At 39.5% G+C, this 23,523-nt stretch overlaps 1 protein-coding gene across 1 annotated transcript in view; it reads left to right on the forward strand.

Annotated features, from left to right (window-relative positions):
* Positions 1–806: 806 nt before the first annotated feature.
* Positions 807–23,523, forward strand: part of ANXA5 (annexin A5) — a gene marked incomplete at its 5' end in the record, with an annotated part of 30,865 nt that continues 8,148 nt past the window's right edge. The window contains 9 exons of the mRNA XM_079711447.1: positions 807–859; positions 977–1,113; positions 7,016–7,071; positions 14,444–14,528; positions 15,832–15,926; positions 17,102–17,215; positions 18,987–19,077; positions 21,640–21,719; positions 22,146–22,202. Of these exons, the coding sequence (XP_079567573.1) occupies positions 807–859; positions 977–1,113; positions 7,016–7,071; positions 14,444–14,528; positions 15,832–15,926; positions 17,102–17,215; positions 18,987–19,077; positions 21,640–21,719; positions 22,146–22,202 (768 nt within the window). The remainder of the gene's footprint in view (positions 860–976; positions 1,114–7,015; positions 7,072–14,443; positions 14,529–15,831; positions 15,927–17,101; positions 17,216–18,986; positions 19,078–21,639; positions 21,720–22,145; positions 22,203–23,523) is intronic.

Genomic DNA, 23,523 nt, shown 5'->3' on the forward strand with positions numbered 1-23,523 from the left:
GAGCCGACCCCAGGCGGAGGTTTTTAAATTTCCCAAGTAAGTCACCAACGATCTACATATACATTTAAGAGAAGGCCATCTAGGAAGCAACGATTGACACTTCTTTTTTTTAAACAAACTTAAAAATAAACTTGGGAATTCTAAACCGTGGTCAAAGACGCACTGTCCTTGCCCGCAGAGACTGTCTGGTCTTCATGCCCCTGCACCGTTAAGGCCGAGCATCGGGTGAGGCCCGCGTTCCTGCGGCCACGGAGGGGAGGGAGGCCCCAGCGATCCCAAGCACGGAGTCCTGGACAACTCCCCACGCCCTCCCAATGCGCGAAGGCCAGGCTGTCCCCGGGGCCCTCAGGGAGCAGCGCCCCACCCAGGATGCAAGGACTCTGACCGGCCGGGCTCCACGCAGGCGCACTGAAGCCCGGGCAGGGGCGTGTCGGAGGCGCGCAGGGATGGGCCGGCGGGGGCGGGGCGGGGCCGATGCCGTTTCCGTTGCCTGGAACCCGCAGAAAGCAGCTGCCTGGAGTGTTCTCCGCCCGCGTCTCTTCCCGCTCTCTGCGCCGCCGCTCTCCCGGAGGTTCGGGTCTGGGTGAGTGAGCGCTCGCCTAGCCCGCTGAGGGCAGCGGGGGTGCCGGGGTGGCGCGGACGCTCGGCGGAGGGCTGTCCCGGGAGCTGCGGAGAGGGCGGGTTGCGGCGGCGCCCGGGGGGCTGTCTGGGCGCCGCGGCGGCGAAGTCCGGGTCGCTGAACCCGCCGTCTCTCTCTTCTCTTGCAGTCCTGCATCAGTCACCTTCTCCTGACCTGGGCAGTCGCCATGGCACAGGTAAGGCCGTGCGCCCCCGCGCAGCACTCGGATTTACCAACTTTGTAAACTGTTCAGGAGTTCTAGAATTTGTTGGAAAGCCAGAGGAGTTTAGGAGTAAACTGAATCTGCCTTCGGGAATTTCTTACACCTTTCTGTTTCCCCTTTGCTCCCCTTCCTAGGGAGCGCCCACCCGAACCTGCTCCCACCTGGCGCTGCAGCACAGCGGGCTCAGCCGCCGGTGACGTGGCCGGATTTGGGGGGCGCTCCCTCTTCGTGAGTGAATGTGTAAAAGGGAGCCTTCCTAAAAATCCAGAGAGTGGCTGAAATTAGAACCAGAGCAAGTACAGCTCCCTGTGGTCATGTGAAGCGAACGCATTTCTTTTTTTCTTTTCTTGGCTTTATTTATTTATTTCGCCAAGTTTCCTGTATTTGAATACTATGAGTGGGCGTTGGCTTTTTCCAGTTGAGTTGTAGTGGAGCTTTTTCCAGTCGCTCAACCCAACTTAACTAAAAGGAACTGTTCGTCGTTGGTACTGATTTTTTTTCCCCCCAAGCAAAAAGATTAAACCGAAGAGCTGCTTTTCCTAAGTAACGAACTCGCGGAACGAGTTCTGAATTGAATCTGCCTGGGGACTGTTTCAGAATTTGATTACCTAATAACGGCTTTCTTTGCTGTTCTTATCATTTATCAAAAATGTAGGGAAGAGAAAATCGTTTAATTTGTATAGCACTCTTTAAAAACTGACCGTGTTGTACAGCCTTTTGTGAATAAAATATCGGTGCTTACGACAGCTCCACCCCGAAACTAATTTTACAAGATCTCATCGATCTAACTGGCTTGTCAGAGTCCAGAAACTTTTTTTAAACAAGTGGTCCAACTCAAACAATGCCCTCTTTCATGTATAGTTCACTTAAAAAAAAATCAGGTTGACTTATCAAAATTGAATAAGGTTTCATGATCCTTTCCAAGAGAAGATGGGAGGATTAAGGGGAGTTGGTAATTTTATTAAATTTATACAGTACTTCCATTCTTACTTCCTCTTTTGCACTTAAGGAGTGTTACAATAAACCAAGTCTCATATTACTTCAAGTGGAAACTTCGGTTTAGATTCTTCAACAGATAAAGGATACTTTTATATGGAATTAACTTTGCTGAGCATTATTTTTCCTATCTTGATATGCTGGTGTGGTGATGTAAATGAAGATTTCGCAAGCATTAAAGAATAATTCTCTTTATCCTAGCTCTTTTGGCTGTTTCTCTTGTCTCTTTTGTAAATTTACCCAGTGATTTCTGAAGTTTTTCAGTCAGTTCCTTTAATTATGTAGACTCTACCCAAGATAGCATAAATGAACACACTTCCCCAAATGTGGACATTGATAATTTCAAAGAATGAAAATAGTGTAAAAGCCCTTATATATACAAAACCTGGGAGAATGGTGGCTTGTATTATAGAATTTTGTACATGACCTCTATTACAATATAACCAGGACTGTTTTCTATCCAAGCCACAGTTTTTAGTTATCATGAAAGTTACAAGTAATATTAAGAAAGATACAGTGTTGAATTTTACACTAGCTTTGTTATTAGTTATCCTTGGAAACCATGGAAGTAAAACGTTTTGTATTTAATATTAAGGTGAAGTTTTGTTGGCTTTATACCTACATTTGATGGTGTGCAGAATGCCCACATTATGGAATTGCACTTTTACTGAAATTTCCTTTGGACCCCAGTGTAATTGTAGGAAAGCTGAAGTACTTCAGTGTTGGGTTTCAAACAGTTTCCATGGTAGTACCTTTTGTTGACGTGCAGTATGGGCTTCCACTCTCTGGCCATCTGTAGAGTAATGGCATCATGGCTGAGTCTTAGAGGTGCACATTCTGGCAATTTAAAATATGTTGTTAAATATTAATGTCTTTTATTTAATGAAAAGTGAAAATGTAGCCTCCCACAACAGTGATTCTTTATGTTTATGAGCTACATCTTCCATACCAGTGGTTTTCTCTTCTTACTTAACATTGGGACCACCCTGCAGATAACAGTTTGCAGATATCCAGGAATCATTTATCGCATATGTAGATCACGGGCACGACTGTCTTATTAAGAATTTGATTGATCTTTGACAGATACATTGGAGTTTCTTTTTTTATGTAAACAAATATTAGGTATATTTTACACTCTTATGAATATTTATATTAATATATTTGTAAGTAAATTTTGAATTATATTGTAATGAATGTACTTCATGTCAATGCTGCTTTTTTTTTAAATTTTTTAAATTTATTTTTTGGCTGCACTGGGTCTTCGTTGCTGCGCATCACACTTTCTCTAGTTGCGGCGAACGGGGGCTACTCTTCATTGCGGTGCGTGGGCTCTAGACACGGGGGCTTCAGTAGTTGTGGCACGTGGGCTCAGTAGTTGTGGCTCGCGGGCTCTAGAGCACAGGCTCAGTAGTTGTGGCACACGGACTTAGTTGCTCTGCGGCATGTGGGCTCTTCCCAGACCAGGGATCGAACCGTGTCCCCTACATTGGCAGGCAGATTCTTAATCTGCCTGGCAATACTGGGCAAATATTGGGAACAACATAAAAAGTGACTTATCATTTTAGGTAAATACATTCAGAGTTGGAGGCACCACTACTTGAGCTCTGCCCTTCTTCTGGTCCTAATCCTCATCCATTAGTATTGAAATATGTGGGATTCAACCAGTTAACTGTTATTTGGAGAGAAATAGTCTAACCTGAGGCTTCCCAGTTTTTCTCAAAGAGAGCACACTGGTTAACTCTATCTTCTCCATGACATACAGGAATATAAATTACAAATATACCTGCATGTAAACAGTTCCTGGACAGTACTTTTTTATATGTTTGAAACTATTCATTTGAATGGTTTTATATTTATCTGGTTTGAAACCACAGCATCCATGTTATTTTAGCATAAAAGGCTAAATGAGTAATAAATTATTATGATTATTGGATCAGTAACAAAATCTACTATGTTAAATTTGAGTACAAGCTAGTTGAATATATTTACTAAGGAATAGCCAAAGAGCTGTTAAATTGCCTGAGTTATCTATATATAGTAAATATTTTTGAATCCCTTAATCTTTTTTCTCTCAACAATCAACTTCTGATTATATAAGTGTGAATTTTTCATTAGGTTTTAGGGTCATTTCTTTAATCTGACTTAGAGTATTTGGGGTTGGATTTCTTAAATAGGCTCCTGACCTATTTCTCTCCTATGGCTTTACTTGCTTACACAGGTTTTTAAAATTTTTAATTTCAGTATTTAGCTACAGCCAAATTATTTCATAGATATTCTAATTTATTTAAGTATTTGAAAGTACATTGTGTAGTTCTGTGTTCTTTGGTTTGGAAAAATCAAGAGTTGGCAATATTTCATAGACAAATGATCCATTTAATACATTTTAATTCAACTTAAGGCTTTTATGTCTTTAATTTTCTTTAGGATAATGAAACTTTAAAAAATTACATTTTGGGCGGTCTGAACTTAGTTTAATTTATAGTGTTGTTTACAAAGAGTTAATATATCCAGGGCATCAGGAATGTCATGAAGCAAAAGCAGGGTACATAATTCATAATTTTTGACTAGAAACTTCATGGACATCATAGTTATCAGCCTGATACATATTTAAACTGTACAAAATTTGAATAGAAAGTTTTTTGGTTGGCTTGAAATCATTGCACTATGATAATTTACAAGGGCCCTGTGCTGAGCAAGCAGGATCAATATAAATAAGGAAATTTGAGATGAGGTTCGTTCCAGAGGAGTTGACTGGATGTTGAGTGCATCTTTTCATGCCATTCACTTTAAGGCCAAATCTCTCTGTAGTGATTCCCTTGGGGGTTCTTAGATCAGGTTACCTGTTTACACATGGCCTATGCTGCTTTGGGTTAGTCTTTCTCAGTTCCTGATTCCTTGACTATGGTCTTCATTTTGGATGCTGAGAAAGAACTACATCACAAGCTGCTTGGCTGCTTTGCAAGCTGCTGAGCAATTCATTGGTGTTTAGTAAACCTTAATTCTCTTATCTTGAGCTAGTGCCCCTTGGACATAGTTGGCAAGTTAGTCTGAGGTCCAGTTCTGAAATAAATTTTACTCGTATAACCTGTATACTATTCTAAAACTTCACAAATATATCAGTTGATTTTGTTTGTTTGTTTGTTTACCAAATTAGTGCTCCTAAGACCTTTTCTTTGTGTTTTATGGACCCATCTTTCAGTTTATTGGTTTGTATAATATGTAGATCTGTAAGCAATTGATTAATTGAAAGGAATACATATTCCAGTTGGTATCATTTTCTTTGGACTCCAGTTCCTAACTGTTCTCTTTACTTTGTCATTCATGCATACATTCATGAATGTTTGAAGCTTTTGAGTTCCTTCTCTGTGTCAGGTATTATTAGACATGGGAAATAAAAAGGGAAATGGAGCTAAGATTTATTGATACAACAGGTGCATTGCCAAGTCCTTTTTATGCACTATTTAGTGCTCATAATACAGTTTTGGAAATAAATATTACTATTTCAGTTTCACAGAAGAGGAAATTGAGTTAACTTACCCGACGTTAGTCATATGGGACAAAGGAGGGGAAAGGCATGATATGTAGAGGCCACAGGAGCAAAACTACACGCTCAGGGGTGTAAAGGAGTTTGGCAGGGCCAGGAGCTGCAGGCAGTCTGGTCTTGCTGGCCTGAAGCTGCAGGCAGTTGGGGAGATGGAACCCTGCCTCGGAAAGGGGAGCCAGAGCTAAAGAATATGAGCCATTTTGTAGGTAATGGAGAGCTACCAGAGAGTCATTATGGGGTATGCCATGGTCAGATTTGTATTTAACAAAGATAGCCCCGGGGTCAATGTGATATTGTGCTTCTGGGGGCTGCAGAGGCGGGATGGTGGTGTGGGAGTTGAGGAGGGGAGAGGGAAGCGGGACATTGGAAGACTACTTGGGCATCTGTTGCTGTAATCCCGGTGAATCTTAAGGGCTTAAACTAGGCAGTAGCTGGGACTTTAGATAGGAGGGGACTGTAGGAGAGAGTGGGCAAATTGGATGCATGAGTGAGTGGGAGTTGGTGAAGGGCCAGGTTAAGGTGAAGATGAGCGGCTTCCTTGATGGAGTGGTTGATTTTTTTCTTTGAGAAAGGAATGCAGGTTGGAGGTGGGAGAAAAGCAGAGTTAGTAGATTTGTTGAATTTGAGTTCTTTATAAAACATTTAGGTGGTGCTATCACAGCAGGGTGTATGTGATCTTTAAATCTATTTTCATCTCTATAGGTCAGCCATTTGATTATGTATTATTTATTTCTTCCTACAACTAAAGATTTGAAGCTAACTTATTTCCTCCCTTTGTCTAGGACCAGCCAAGTTCATTAGACTTCTGTGTCTTGTTTAGATGCAAAAGGAAGTAAAGTTGTGAATCCATGCACACTCTCCTCTAATATGAGAAATCTGTAAACTTGATTGTTTTCGGAAGCATCAATGTGAATGAATTGGTTAGTGAAATAACTTTTCACGTGCTATGTGCAAAATGGCCAATTCAACAACTAGGTAAAATAGCCCCTTCTTCGGAGGTTAATACATTTGCCCACTTTACTGACTCAAAGGTATCACCATTATTCATGGGCAGTTAAACTTTCCACTTTATTAGTATTTGCCAAGGGAAGGCATTCTTATACTAGCAGGGAGGTAGCCATAGGAGCATTAAAGAAACACAACAAAAATCTAAATAATGTTGATAAAACCTTTATTAAGTTACTAAAAACTTTTCTACCACTGTGCACATAATGTAAACTATTTTATAGTGATGCTCTTTTTCCTTACATCTGACTTTGAGAGGTCAAAGGTAGTTGGATGATTAGACAAAATGGAAAGAAGCAAAAATAAAGAGCATGAAAGGGAAAGGAAGTTATGTGAAACTTAGCAAAAGTTATAGACCAGTTTGAATTTGAGGCTTTGAACTATAATTTTCACCTCTTTTGATGGGACTGAGCAACAGTGAAGATTAGGACTTGAGATATTATTTCTGACGCCTCATGGTATGTGTTTGTGCCCCTCAGTACTCTTGGAGGTTCTAGTTTTTTCTGGTATTTAATTTACTTTTCATCTCAAATCATAATCATGTTTCCCTGGCTTTTTCCTCCTTTCTTGCTCATCTCATTTCTTTCCTACTACAGTGATTTTCAATTTTTTTTTCTTTACTTATCAGTGGGACCCATTATCAAAGGAAATATTAATGGGCCTGTTCTGTACTGTGTCTGTCAGATAAGACCTGAACTGCTCTGACTGGAGAGGGAAGGCAGAATTCTGCCCTTGGCCTCCCCACCCCACCCTTTCTTGGGGGAGTGGGGGAAAGGCTTTTTGAGAAACCTGAGCCTCAGAAGAACCGTAGGTGAAAACCATTGTACAATGGCCATCATCAAAAAATCTAGAAACAATAAATGCTGGAGGGGCTTCCCTGGTGGCGCAGTGGTTGAGAGTCTGCCTGCCGATACAGGGGACACGGGTTCGTGCCCTGGTCTGGGAAGATCCCACATGCCCTGGAGCGGCTGGGCCCGTGAGCCGTGGCCGCTGAGCCTGCGCGTCCGGAGCCTGTGCTTCGCAACGGGAGAGGCCACAACAGTGAGAGGCCTGCGTACCACACAAAAAAATAAATAAATAATCAATGCTGGAGAGGGTGTGGAGAAAAGGGAACACTCTTGCACTACTGGTGGGAATGTGAATTGGTACAGCCACTATGGAGAACAGTATGGAGGTTCCTTAAAAAACTACAAATAGAACTACCATATGACCCAGCAATCCCACTACTGGGCATATACCCTGAGAAAACCATAATTCAAAAAGAGTCATATACCAAAATGTTCATTGCAGCTCTATTTACAATAGCCAGGAGATGGAAACAACCTAAGTGTCCATCATCGGATGAATGGATAAAGAAGATGTGGCACATATATACAATGGAATATTACTCAGCCATAAAAAGAAACGAAATTGAGTTATTTGTAGTGAGGTGGATGGACCTAGAGTCTGTCATACAGAGTGAAGTAAGTCAGAAAGAGAAAGACAAATACCGTATGCTAACACATATATATGGAATATAAGAAAAAAAATGTCATGAAGAACCTAGGGGTAAGACAGGAATAAAGACACAGACCTACTAGAGAACGGACTTGAGGATATGGGGAGGGGGAAGGGTAAGCTGTGACAACGTGAAAGAGTGGCATGGACATATATACACTACCAAACGTAAAATAGATAGCTAGTGGGAAGCAGCCGCATAGCACAGGGAGATCAGCTTGGTGCTTTGTGACCACCTAGAGGGTTGGCATAGGGAGGGTGGGAGGGAGGGAGACGCAAGAGGGAGGAGATATGGGGATATATGTATATGTATAACTGATTCACTTTGTTATAAAGCAGAAACTAACACCACTGTGAAGCAATTATACTCCAATAAAGATGTAAAAAATAAATAAACGCTTTACATGTTAATTAAAAAAACACAGTCATTGTACAGCTGCTCAGCTGTAGTGTTTTGCTTAATGATTTCTGGCTCTTAGTAGTATGTGGAATGGTGGGTAGCTGTTTAGGTGTTGATTTCATTGAACTGGATGACAAATTTAAAGAGGGTTTAGTTCTCTTAAAATGTTCCAGACCAGGTGATGTTTTCTCATCTTTAAATTTGAACTGTTATTTCTGTATTATTTTCCTGTGCATTTAAATTCTGTGTCTAGAAAAGCAACTCTTCACTTGTGTTTTGGTTTAATTTTATTTGTTTTATTTTGGCATAACTAGTCTTTTCAGGCAAAGAACTTTTTCATTTAGAGCAAACAAGTGAAAAAAGGCAACAAAATTATAGAGCTAAAAGAATGGATAATTTTGAAGTTGAGAGTTAACAGACCGAATTATATGTTTTGGCCACGTACTGTCTGAGCACATATAGTAATTCCCTTGGTACAGCACTGGTGGCAGAGGATTGAGGTAAATGAGGATGAACTGAGGATGGGTGAAGGGAACAGTAGCTACTTACGGTTGGAATTCATGTGGGGAAGGTGTACATGTTGAACTTGAGGCCAGTGGCAAAGATGGGAAGCAGGGGAAGCCCTCTCTGTGAGTCATGTAGAGTCCCATTTGCCCAGTGTAGATGGTTTTATGTGGGTGGGGATGGAGCTTGGACAGGATGCCCAAACAAGGGTTCTCTCTGTGTGAGTCATGTCCTGTGATTCACATCTGGTCCCTTACTACCGCTATGTGGCTTTGCTAGCTTTCACGATGACTGATCAAATGGAAGTGTAGCAAGAGTGTTTCCCAATCTTTAGAAAGCTCTCAGAAATACAACCAGCAGTTATGTCTTTTTCACAGTAACTGAGACTCAAGGATACTTCTCTTCTTTCCATTGTTCACCTCATTTCCTTCAGGCTCAGGGGTGAGATGTCTCTTCTTTTTAAGGCAAATTCCTCCTGTCTCCTCTGTTCTTAACCTCTTCGCTGTTTCTCTATCTACTACAAACTTCTTCAGAGCCTATAAGCTGGAAAAAGTATTTTTAAAGTGTGTGGTTTTTATTAAGTATTTTTTTTAAAAAAGCCTGTTTGTGAAATGGGAGTTCACAGAGATGCTCTGCCTCTCAATTCACTCTGTAGTGTCCTCCAATCAGGCTTTTACCACCACCAAAGACCTCCTAGTTGCCAAATCCAGTGGACCCTTTTCCATCTTCCCGCTTACTTGATTGCCCTATGGTTCGGGCACTGCCTTTTCTTCCTTTCCTTGGAACATTTTTCTCCTTTGTCTTCCATTCCATCACCTTCTTTGGATTTTCTTTTTGCCTTTGGGAGGCTGTGTAGAGCCCACAGTTAAGAACCCACAGTCCCATGGCGTGTGTTCAAGTGCCAGCTCTGCTACTTGCTTGCTTACTGGTCACCTGGGTGATTCACCAAACCTTTCTAAGCCAGCGTGTTTCTTTATCTGTAAAATGGGGTTTCACTGAGATGGCCCATGTGAAGCTCTGAGCTCATTGCCGCCCTTAGCTGATATTAGCTGCCATTCCGATTGTAGGTGACCTTCCCTTCTGCAGCTCTTCTTTCCATTCCATTAATATTGCCTTTCGTGAAGCCCCCTCCCACAGCTCTAGTTACCACTTATATGCACCAGTAACTGACAAGCCTGCTTCTCTTTCAGTATGTGGAGAAATGCAAAACCAGCCATCCTGTTTCTTATCCAAAAAATGAATCATCCTCCTCAATGGTTTCCTTCTGCCTTGGCCCTGTTCCTGTCTGCCTTTTCCTTTCCATTTCCACTGCTCCTGACTTAGATCAGGCCTTTTTTAACCTTCTTATGTTTAGTAGTTTTTAAAAGTCTTTCTGTCTCCACACATGCACAATTCTGTCCTTTTGTCTCCACTGCTGCCCTAGTAATATTACTGTGCAGAGTCGACCTTGTTCCTTGCCTGCTTGCTTAAATGCCCTCCAAGGGCTTCCTTTGCCAACGGGGTGAAGGCTGCTCTTGTCAGCCTGGCTTCCAGCCGTCCTCGCTCCCCACTGTGACCTTTTCCCTTGTTTGTTTTTCTATCCAATCTTACTGCTGTTCCAGTCTGTTGAAATACTTAACCCTTTGTCCAAAGCACCACATTGCTCCTCTTCCATGTTTTTAATACATACTGAAATAGCTGCCTGCCCTTTTCTACTTTCCTGAGCCAGCCTGGCAAAATTACAGGCAACTTTCAAGACATTTGGGGGAAGTTTTTCTGATTTCTTTCCACTCTTCCTGTCTCAGTCCCTCCTTTATGTGCTCATATTACCCTGAGGAAACCTCTGTGTGCACATACTCTACTACACTTGATTACTTACATGCCTATCATTTTCTCTTGACTTAAGAGATCTTGACTTTTTCCTAGTGATTAGTACAATACTTGGCAGTGGAAGGCATTCAGAAAATGGCTGTTGAGTGAATAGATAAGCAGACAGGTGAACTAAGTCATCCAAGTTCTCACAGTGAGAGAACCCATGGTATTTGTTCATTTTTATGATGATACTGATGGTGTCCTCCTCATCAATTTGAAGTGGTCTTACTAAACAGAGAGGAACTGCAGTTTGACTTGAGAGAAATAACTTTCCTAACCCATACCAATTTTGAAGGGCCATCTCCTCAAATCTTACCAGTTTCTCTCCCAACCTATTGCTCCTTTTAATTCTGTTGAACCATTTGAAGCTGCCGGTATTCAACCATTCACTTTCATATGGTCAAGCTATAGAACAAATGGCAGGGAGTTTATTGGCCCTTATGCATCTGTGCTTTTTAGATAGGGTGGAAATGGAGACTAGGCTGGCTTTGGGTGGATTTCTCAAAGGGTTCTGAACCCACTTCTAATGTGGGGTGTGGTTTCCACACACCAACAAGCAGTTCTCCTGTACCAGATGGGTGTCTTGCTGTTCAACTCAGTTCCGCCATTGTCTGCTGGAGATAGCATCAGCTCCCACAGGTTGAGGGCGCAGTTCTGCAAGACCACCCCTCTTCATACTCCCACCCCCATTTCAGACGCCAGTTGCAAGGCCAGATTGTCACCTCTGATTCCGACTGACTGGCTGTAGATTGGAGTTTCCAATGACCCCATCATTGGCTCACAGATCTCAGAGAAACATTTTACTTACTAGATCTCTGGTTTATTATAAAAAGGACACAACTCAGGATCAGCCAGATGGAAGAGATGCCTAGGGCAAGGTGTGTGGGAAGGGGCAGGGAGCTTCAGTGCCCACTCCGAGTGAGCCACTGTCCCTACAACTCCATGTGTTCACCAGCCTGGAAGCTCTCCAAACCGTGTCCTTTTGGATTTTATGGAGGCTTCATTACATAGGCATGATTGACTAAATCATTGGCCATTGGTGATTGAACTCGATCTCCAGCCCCTCTCTCTTCCTTGAGGTGGGGTTGTGGGTGTGGGACTGAAAGTTCCAACCCTCTAATCGCATGGTTGGTTCCCCGGGCAAGCAGCCCCAAAACCCCCATCCTTAGATGCTTCCCAAAAGTCACCTCATTAACAAAGTCAGGTGTGATTGAAGGGGGTTTGCTATGAATATCAAGCTCTTAGCATTATGAAATTTATCACTCTTATCTTCCGGGAATTCCAAGGGTTTTAGGAGGTCTGTGCAGGAAATGGGGACAAAGACCAAATATATGTTTCTTATTATAAATCACAGTATCGCATTTTCCCACTTAGTAGAATGAAGAGCTCTGGCTTAGTTTCATGACCTCCGCATGAGATAAGTGAGGCTTCCCTGCCCCTCCTTTTCCTACTTGGTCACAATCTTTTGTTTGGATGTGGATGGGGGGGGATGGCTTGGGGGGATGAAAGCTGCTACCAGTCAACACTCTGGGGCTGGGAGATGAAACTGGAAAACACCTCTTCTCTTGGATTGTATGCTTCTGGCCACATAATTACAACACTAAGGTTTTCCTGTAAGTTCTCTCAAGGCTGACTCTGTTCAGAGGAAAGAAGAGTCTTTCTTCTTTCCTTGAACAAGAGGAGACTATTGTTAAAGAAAAAATTATTCTCGCACTTGTTAAATGGTAAAGAAGACTTTCAAAACTACTGCAGTAAAGGTCATGCCTATTGCAATAGAAGAAAAGAGATTGGGTTCAAGTCCAAATATAGCAAAGGCAGCTGGGAACTTACAACCAGTGGGCAGGATGAAGGGGGTCAGTGGATGGAAATTTACTAAGAGGAGACATTAAGGGTAGAGGGATTCTCGCTGAACTGGCCTAAGAGGATTCTTGCTAAAGGCAGCCCATGGATTTATACGTCAAAGATGGAGGATGAGGAACTTGAACAGATATTAAGGTTTGCGGGATTCTCTGTAAACTGACTTTAGCAGGATTCGTGCTACAACTGGGCTTGGCAGGCTAGAGACCAGTCCTAGTCAAAAAGTGTGCTCTGAGGAGCCTGTCTGAAGTTTGGTCAAGGAGAGAGTCTGTCTCCTGGACCCCTGAGTGCTACTTTTTCAGGAGGCGGAATGCAATGCCACTGAAGAGAGGTCTCAGAGCTGACCTCTGGTGCTGTGTCTCATGCAAGTTCTTCCCCATGGATATGTCTCTCTGTTGTCTTTTTTCTTTTTTTAATGTGGTTGGTGTTAAGATATTGTAGGCAAATGCAGCAGTTGGATGTTAAGGTGGAAGAGAAATTTTTTTCCTTGTAGGTGATCGTGCTTCCATGCATTCATAATAAAACAGAAGTGATAGTAAACCAGACAAGTCTTCTCAGTCCCCAACCCTTATAGCTGTTTATTTCTCAGTTTTGGATGGAACCTTGACAGGAGTTGTGAGGTACTTCAAGAACATTAATTGGTAAAAATAAATCCTGGGAGCCTCCCTTTATCATAAGATAAAACTTTATGGCTCAGTATTAATAAAGCCTTCTGATTCTAAAGATCTAATGATATTACAAACAGTTTTTGGAGGTATTAAAATATTTGGATGATTAAAAGTACTATATATGATAACATAAAATAGGAACTCTTACAAACAGTATCTTCTAATATATCTTTAAAAGTTCTAAATTCAGAAATTTGTATTCTGGCACATGAGCTACTGAAAATCTTTTCAGGTTTTGCCAGGTTATCTTAAAATTCTTAAGTAAGTATAAGGAAACAGGACTAGATTTATTAAGAGCATTGCTTAGAGTTCAGTGCCTAGGGTAAGGCCTCAAGTTTTGTTTTGTTTTTTAACATCTTTATTGGAGCATAATTGCTTTACAATGGTGTGTTAGTTTCTGCTTTATAACAAAGTGAGTCAGCTATACATATACATATATCCCCATATCTCCTCTCTCTTGCATCTCCCTCCCTCCCACCCTGCCTATCCCACCCCTCTAGGTCGTCACAAAGCACCGAGCTGATCTCCCTGTGCTATGCGGCTGCTTCCCACTAGCTATCTATTTTACGTTTGGTAGTGTATATATGTCCACGCCACTCTTTCACTTTGTCTCAGCTTACCCTTCCCCCTCTCCATATCCTGAAGTCCATTCTCTATTAGGTCTGCATCTTTATTCCTGTCTTGCCCCTAGGTTCTTCATGACCATTTTTTTTTTTTTTAGATTCCATATATATGTGTTAGCATACCGTATTTGTTCTTCTCTTTCTGACTTAACTTCACTCTGTATGACAGACTCTAGGTCCATCCACCTCACTACAAATAACTCAATTTTGTTTCCTTTTATGGCTGAGTAATATTCCATTGTATATATGTGCCACAAAAGGCCTCAAGTTTTAATGCTGGCTCAGCATGCTCCCAGATCAAAGTGGCGAGAGGCTTACCGGGAATGAAGCCTGCAAGGAAGTGCCCTCCGTGAACCAGGAGGTACTGGTGGAGCTTGATCATTGGGGCAATGCCTGAAGGAAGAGGGCCTTGAAAGCCAGCCTTCCTGCTAATGGTATCGCAGGTGGGCCAGGAGAGCTTGTGCACTGAATTGGTGCACTGCTAATCCACATTGTAATGGTTTGTTTCCCATTTCAAATGGGGTTATATTGATATATCTTATCAAATGATAAATTTATGTAAAGTCTGAACATGAAACAGAGCAAGCGGCTTACTGTTTATGTTGTCTATCATATTAGTCATGCTGTGAATAATATTGCTGTTTTTCCTGTGTCAGGCGCTCAGAGGCACTGTGACTGACTTCCCTGGATTTGATGAGCGGGCCGATGCAGAAACTCTTCGGAAGGCCATGAAAGGCCTGGGTAAATTCAGCCTTCTTTTTGTTCTAAAAAAAAATGTGACATTTGTTTTTCTGAACAAAAAGTCATTGTTTTACAGTAAGATTAACTTTAGAATATTTTGAGCTGAACATATATAGAGAGAAACATTAAAGGAACAAAAATAATGACTGACCACCCCTAGTATTTAGTCTCTAGAACCAAACAGGAGTTAAATTCAGCCTCTTTTTTTTTTTTAGCTTTTCAGCTTTACCCGTATGGTAGCTGACTGAGTAAATAAACAGACATTCCTGAGGGTGATCAGCTGTGCAGCCTTTTGCTCTCAGCATCCAATCAGATACCCAGTTCTATAAGTTTCTTACATCCCACCGTCTTCTCTTTCTCAGCTTTCCTTTTTTGCAGTTTAAAAACCTCTCATCTTGAGGACTTCCACATATAATTAATACTCCTGTCCTCAGGCTCCTTCTGTACCAGTGTCCATGTGAAGGGATTTATCTTCCTCAAACTTGGCTCTGACCCCATCACTCTCCATTCTGAACATCTTGTGAGATATCCTGTTGTAGCAGGATCAGGTGCAGGCTTTCTGGCCTTGTAAGGCCTTCCCTGGTATTCCAGCCCACCTTGTCAGTCTCAGCACACATTACTACCTGATGTGTCCTCTGATCCAACCGTGCCAGGTGATCTGCTATTCAGGAAAGCTCTGTATTTTCCTACTGTTGAGCTTTTCCTGGATTCTAAAAGCCTGTCTTTCTTCCTTACATCACTGCCTGTCAAAATCTTTTCATCCTTCAAGACTGTTTTGGGTGGGTGTCACCTTCTCCATGAAGCTTTTCCCAAAACTGTCTTCCTCTGCCTTTCAGCTACGAGAACCTCCTCTGAACCCCATTTAACACCTGGACCTCTCCTGAGGCCCTTGTCACATTCCGCCTTACCTCACAAAAAAAATTTTGTATTTTTTACGCTAAATTGTTCGTAACTTGAAACCAGGGTCTATATCTTTTCTCCTTTCTCAACCCCCTGGAACACCCAACACTTCATGCCTTGTGAAGAGCTGTTATTTGAATAACTTTGTTGCAAGAAAAGCTAGGTGCACTCAGTTTTTAAAAAGTCAGGAGAATTTTTGCATCTCCTTCACAATGTGTAGGGGTAGTACGTATTGTTGGAAACAATAACATTTTGATATTGTAAATTTTATAGTTTAATAAATTATTTAATAAAATATATTTTTTGAGGCAAGGAATTAAAGTGACTGGGGAGCTGGTTACAAAGGTTATGGAGAGAGTGGGCATGTGGAAGCCGGGATGTAATGGTTGGAACATAATTGCAGGCACCGATGAGGAGAGCATCCTGACTCTGCTGACATCCCGCAGTAATGCTCAGCGCCAGGAGATCGCTGTGGCTTTTAAAACTCTATTTGGCAGGGTAAGACTATACTTCATCCCAAGGTAGAATGTGAGAGCAACTTTCTCTTTTAAGACTAGTTTGAAATCTACTGATATTCTTTTGTAAATATCATTAATCTTATGATTCTGACTTTCCTATTTCTCCTTATTTCTTTTCTAGTTTGTTTCTTAGTTATCAGCTGTTGGTTAAAATGCTCACTCAACTTATCCTCATATGATTGTGTTTCCTCACGACACTGTATAGGTGCTGGAAGATCCCAATGGGGATAACTGCCCTTCTTTCCTTCTGTGTTTCCCACTCAAGATTGTTGTATTATTTTCCAGGTGTAAACCTGTATTGCAATATGTTTTGCTCTGACACAGTCACAGTCTTGGTTCCTTTTGGAGTGGTCTTTTAATAAATTAGTTTTTAAATCATTGATTTAAATGTTCTTATTTGATTAACAATTCAAAGTAAAAATTAAATTTGTTACTAAATGAATTAGTACAGACATGAAAAACTGAAATGTAGTTTTATTATTCTGAAAATTTTTGTTCATTATTTCGAGAAACAAATGCAAAGAAAAAAAAAGCAAGTATTTTAAACACAAATTCTAGTTGCCTGTGTGCTGAAACTGAAATGGATGAGAAATACTGCTTTTGTCTTTATAATTATGCAAGTTCCCCATAATAGCAGCTGTCCTGCAGTAGTCAGGGGCATAGTAATGAACATAATCTATTATGTATGTATTAGAATATTACTAGATATGGAGAGAAAATAAAACATTGTTTTGTTTAGGTATGATAGGCCAAATTTTGTCCTTTGTAAAAATGCATTATGATATTTTGGGGAAATTATTTTTTTGAGATAGACATGTTTCTCAGAAGAGTATTTTTAAAATATTCTAGGCTTATTTTAAAATATTTTAAAATAAATATTTTTTTATAAAAAGCATTCATTTTTTAAAAACTCTGAGATTAAGAAAAACATCTTAAAAACAAATACCTTGACGCATGAGTGGCTTTGCTTTAGCTTAAGGTCAGATGTCAAAAGTACATTATTAAAAGCCACAGGGTGTTGTTTAGCTCATGTGTCTTCTACTTGGAGATAGCAATGTAAAGAATTCATTAGAGCAAAGGGCTATTGTTCATATTTAAGAAGAACCTCCTTAAAATTTCTGCATAGTTAACCAATTTATATTTTCTGTGAGTTAGGACCTTCTGGATGACCTGAAATCAGAACTGACTGGAAAATTTGAAAAATTAATTGTGGCTCTGATGAAACCCTCTCGGCTTTATGATGCCTATGAACTGAAGCATGCTCTTAAGGTGAAAGGATGAGTGCGAAAAATATTCCTGTCATGTGTATAATATTATTTTGTGTTGGTAATTACTTTATGGTATTTTTATTTTTATTTATTTATTTTATTTATTTTTTATTTTTTTTGGAACATATAAATGATCACATCAGTCTATTACAGTCATTATACGTGACAATTAGCTGTTCTAACAGCTATTTCTTTTTTTAAAATTTTTATTTAATTTATTTTTTTTATACAGCAGGTTATGGTATTTTTATATTAAAACAAATTGAATTATTTCACTGGGGGTTTCTTGAAGGACAAAACTGCGTAGGAGGCAATAAGAAAAGGAGGGAGAAAATGACAAGTGTGTCATTTAGTCTTTTTATATAGTTAACTCAGTAGTAGTGGTTTTTTAAAATTTTAGTGTATTTTACAGCCTTTTGTACTTTATTTTCATGCTTGTTTTCTAATTTTGAGATATGTTTTTAAAATGTTACAGATTAGGTATTTTATCTTTTAGTTTAGAAAGTTGCCTGATTAGGGAACAATAATATTGTTAATCGTTTTAGCATAAAAGATGAAGCTTTGGAGAGAATTTTGAGATAAGAAAGATTTTCTAATACCCTTTCCTTCTTTCCTGTACTTCTAAATACTAAAATGAAGCAGCTGGTAAACTTGATATAATTTCATTGTAGCAAGTAACTAAATGTGTATTCCCTTGCCTGGTGTTTGCAATGTTGTATAAATGTGATTACATTGAATCATTTGTTTAGACTTATGGGACAGGGAATAACTCAGTCACTAGTAGTTAGGTTTTGAATGGACAAACTGAAATTAACAACAAGGAGATGATGTAGCTCAGGTGGAGGGAGGAGAGAGTTTATCAAGTTAGGAACCTTTCTGTGCTTCTTCATTTTCCTACAATGATTCTTTGGAATAAATAAAATATTAGGTTATTGGAAATGGGCATTTTTGCAGCCTTCGGAAATATTAGCAGTGGCTGAAATTCTGCCCGAGCATAAACCTAGTTCTTTCAGTGTTTGATTTTTCGGTAAAGCAACAGAAATATAAGGAAATTAAGGCTTAAATATGCTATCTTTTAAAATTAAGTTCAGCTATGTCATTGCTTGTATCTTCTAATTTAGTAGTGTAGATATGACTTATAATCAGAAAAAGGAAAACCAACTACAATTATTCTTTAAAAATCCAGAAAGCAAGTCCCAATTCCTTTATGCTGATCCAATAACTGATTCCTAATAACCAAGCCATGCTATATTTATTTTTACCTGTGTTGCAGAATTTCCCTGTGATCTATAGAGAACTTAATTTGAGGGCAGGGTTGTTTATGTTTTGAGGTACATATTGTTTAAGTATCAGTGTTCTTCCATGTAAATTTATGTAAAGTTCTCATTTTTACTATTTCAGCCTTTTTATTATTTCCTGTTTCATTAAAATGTTTCTCTTTAAAACTATTTAGAATTAAACTGATAAAATTACAAATTTATGTAATCTGTTATATGTCATATATGTAGACATTCATACAATAAACATTTTTTTCATTAGGCAAAAAAGGATAAAATTGTCTTTGGAAAGAAAACTAATTTGAAATTTCATATTTCTATAACTAATAGAACTCATATAGGAAGTGAATGTTATGTTGGATAATATATATATATATATATATATATATATATATATATATTTATGCAGTTGGGGTAACATCTGTTCTGGGAAAATCACTTTCTTTTTAATCTTATTAACATGTTTTTTTCTATTAAAAATAAATCTCCAAACAGGGAGCTGGGACAAATGAAAAAGTCCTGACAGAAATTATTGCTTCAAGGACACCTGAAGAACTGAGAGCCATAAAACAAGTTTATGAAGAAGGTAACTGTTTCGAATTACATCTCCCTTCACTTCCGCTGTCACTTTATCATTTCTCTAAAGTGAATGCAGTTCTTTGGAGTTATAGGAGGGCAGGCCATACGTGATTTCTGGATGAGTGAAGGAATGAGTAAACAAATAAGCAACCATTCAAGCTAGTTTCTCTTTCAGTAGGGAAGAGACTGCCTTTTTCTATACCTATAACTACTTTAGTATTTGTAAGAAACTTCTGATGTGGATGGGACTTATTTTCATATAGGATTTACAGTCAGTGTTGGGATATACAGGTTGTCTCTTTCACATTAAATTTAAGATGTAAGTGGTTTTTCTTCCTTAAAAATTTCAGTTTTATGTTGGTAGAAGTTAAGAATTACTAAAAAGGAAAAGAAACCTTGTCCAAATCAGAGTCGATAATGTCTGAGTAAATGTATGTCATTTTAGCTAAGGGGAGTGCTTGACTACTCTGCATTTTGACTTTTCTTTTTGGTGTCTTTTCTTTTGGATTTTTAAATTTCTTTTGTGTGAAAAAAAATCTATATTTCAATCTGAAGCATATCCTGTTAATGGAACCAAGAAAATGTAATAAAAAGTAAAAATAGGGAGTCCTTTTCTCGTCAGATTTTCTGTAAAAGACTCTGCCCTCTGCGTGACTGAAGAGGACCAGACTGTCCAGATTGTCAGCTGAGTCAACAGACCTCCAAGCCTAGTGCCTGCAGCTAGGAAGATGGGTCCCTATCTTGGCATTAGTTGGTTAATCTTAGAAATGACCCTGTAACCCAGCAAGTTAGAATGGTGTGAAATTTATGGCAACTAAACAATTACCTTTTGAAGTGCTGGAATCTTTCTTTCCTGCTCCTCTTTACCCAGCCACTAAGTCAGAGGTGATACATGTATCTCAGCTGCAGGTGATCACGCTTGAGTTTTTACCTGATATAATATTCAAATATCTCCTTCTGGGGTTGTTGACATTGATGAATGAGCCTTTGTGCTGCGGGGTGACAGATGGGGTGCCACAAGAGGTATAGTAACTGTGTGTGGTCCATCCAGTCAGGCGAGCTATTGTGCACTATCTACGTGTCCAGCGACGTACTGGCTGTCATGAATGATGCAGAAGATGCACATAACAAAGCGCATGTCCTCAAGGACTTTGCAGTCTATTTAGGGATGACATGACTTAGAAAAAACTGCAAGAGTTACAGGATAGTAAAATTCAAACATCAAACATGTTTAATGAAAGAATTCATTCAGAGAAGAGAGGTCATTTTGGCTTTGGATGTCAGGAGAGGCTTCTTCACAGTGCAGTCAGACACTGAGCCAGGGTTTCAAGACTGGATAGATTTCGAGTGGGTGAAGAAGGCATTTTTGGTCAAGGTGCACCCACTGTCTGCCATGGCATGGAGACCAGTTTGAGACAAGTATGCTGAGGGAACAAAGAGAATGTGACTGTAGTGGAGGGAATGTACATGTCCATTGTGGAGATAAACTGAATAAGAGCAGTTAGGCTCTGTTACAGATGGTTTTGTATGACTGGATTAGAAGTTTGGACTTGGTTCAAAAGCATTGTAAGCTCCTGAATGGATAGTAGAGTATCAAAGGGACAATTGAGGGAGGAAGAAGGTTTGAATTAAGAGGCTGATTAGGTAGCTGTGTTGGGAGAGGTAAGCTGGACAGTTATGTCTCAGCCTAGGCTGGTGGGAGGTATGAGGCGAATCAATCAGAGAGAGGAGAAATATTTAAATGGATTCGATGGTTTATTATATATAGGTGTTGGAGTAGAGGAAGGAATAAAAAATTCCTTCAAGGTTTTGTATTTGAGCAACTGATTGAAATAGATATGTATCTCTTTTGTATCTTTAGAAGTGTCAAACTTTTAAAGTTTGTCTCCTTTCAAATAATGATGAAATGTTTAAATGCCTTAGAGTAATACCTCCTTTCCTTCAATGGCAGCTGGTTGAGAGACGGTGAAAAGTGCCTGTAGACTCTTGTAGATCCTGGTTTTCCCCTTTGCTGTGGCTTTATGTCGAATAGCTGGAAATGGAGGGGAGAAGGGAATATTTTAAAATATCACTGTTGTCTCTCAGAGTTAACTTTATATGTTGCAGAGGAAAAATATCTTATTAGGGGAAGGAATGGCCATGCCCCAAAGGAAAAAAAAAACTCAGAATATTTGAGAGTGGAAGACCTTTGGAGATGAATCATGTAAAACATTTGAAAGAAAGGGAAACAAAGTTTAAAATTAAGATTGATTGTATTTTAGAGACTTTCCAGTACCATCATGTATCTGATTAATAACAGATTAATAACTATGTTGGTTGAGAGCATTTATAAATGGCCTAGTCATGATTTAGGTTTGAACTGAGTGCTTTTGGGAGACTTTAATTTCTTTTCTTCCAGCCACTCACCACTGAAAACATTTGCCTTCAGTCTTCAGAGTGCTCAGAGAAGCATGAACTATTATGCTAATCAAATATTTCTTCCTTTATGTCTCTTCCATTTGATTAATGGGGCAAGATATCCTTTTCTAGTTGAAAGAAGCTGTAAATGTGTGAAATTATTCTGTTACAGAATATGGCTCGAGCCTGGAAGATGATGTGGTGGGGGACACTTCAGGGTACTACCAGAGGATGTTGGTGGTCCTCCTTCAGGTATTGGGTGGAGGCTATTTGTGGTTTAAAAAATCTGAAGCCGGACTGGTCTGAATCTAGTTAAGTAAAGTCCCTTAAAATTCTTTTAATTATTTCTGGTACTTGCTTGATTCTGGCTGTGTGGTGCCATTGTGTGTTTGTGTTTCAGAATATCTGATCTGAACTCGTAATAGCTAATTCATAGTTTTGTTTTTTTTTTTTTGGATATCACTGTCCTCTTTTATTCATAGATTTTAAAATCAAGAGGGTCAGGTTGGTTTTGGACAGTGTTTGTGTGATAATGTAAAAATATTGTAGGATTGATAAGATCTTAATTAATGCATATTATTCCTAAGCTTTATGTGCATAACCATTAGGTGGAACCATTTTTTCTTTAGAACAAAAATATTCATGTAATCCAATAACATGACATATTATCTCTTCTAGGCTAATAGAGACCCTGATGCTGGAATTGATGAAGCACAAGTTGAACAAGATGCTCAGGTGAGTGAGACTTAATCTGTGATGACTTCATTATGACATAAATGAAAAAAGAATCCATGCTAATGGCAAATCATAATATGTTGTAATAGCATCTAAAAATAGTCTAACGGGTCGTTTACAAATCATAAGATGCATGTAAGTAGGTGGCCAACAAAATGTTTTATCCCAAGGCTGAAATGAAATAAAATAAATTACATGTAAATAATGAGTTCCGCCTGGATATGTTATTTTCCTTTAGATTATGGGACATTCTCAAAATAGAGAATTTTACAAGAAAACCAGGTGTTATGGATTCTACTGCCAATGTGGCAGTCTCTTCGTAGAAAAGGATAAAGAAGAAAAAATATTTTAGTGGTAAATGGTGTTTTTTTACATAATAGATGACACGTTATTGTAGAATTTGAAAATTCCTCCACCTTTCCTTTGATAGACTTCTAAACAGGGTTGTTCTTTTGTCAGTTGCTCTTTAGTCACTCCCTAATGAAATTTTGTACTTAAGTGGCTTTTAAATTCCATTATCGCCTCAGTATGGTTTATAAAGTAGTCAAATGTAGGAAATAAGTGTTAGGAAATTTGAAACGTGAGACCTGAAAACTGGAAAATGGTAATAAAGGAGTTACTTGGGTTCCTAGAATCACATATTGTAGTCCTATCTCTCTGGTCACATGTTTCAAATATAGGCCTACCTTGGAGATATTGTGGGTTTGGTTCTAGACCACCACACTAAAGTGACTATCACAATAAAGCAAGTTACATGAATTATTTTGGTTTCCCAGTGCATATAGAAGTTATGTTTACACTATACTTCAGTAACTGTGCAATAGCATTATATCTAAAAAACAATGTACGTCCCTTAAATAATTCCTCTTCAGGGGTCAGTCGTCAAATTTTTAGCTGCTTTTCAGGTCTCCCTGCCTGACCCCCAAGGTGTGTGTCAGGTGCTCCTTACAGGGGAGACTATAGCATCTCAAGCTTCCTGTCACAGTTCTTGCCACCTAATATCGAAGCTGCCTGTTTACTTGACTGCCCACCCAGGGCACTCTGAACTGTCAGTTCAATTTGTATCCTTTGCCCCTAGCGTATGGTTAGCACTTAGTAACTATGAGTTGCTGACGAGTGACCCAGTTTATAACTCTAACATAGAGGGGATCATTTCTGTTTTCTAGATAAGGAAACTGAAGCTCAGGGGTTCGAGAAACAAGCCCATGGCCCCCACTGAGTGGGAATGGAGCTGGAATTTCCACCTGGGCCTATCTGACCCCAAAGCCCTTCCTCTTTCACTAGACAACAGTCTTGGCATTCTTACCTGTTAGCTCCTTTC

This window comes from Hyperoodon ampullatus (genome assembly GCF_949752795.1).
Source record: "Hyperoodon ampullatus genome assembly, chromosome: 1".
NCBI lineage: Eukaryota > Metazoa > Chordata > Mammalia > Artiodactyla > Ziphiidae > Hyperoodon > Hyperoodon ampullatus.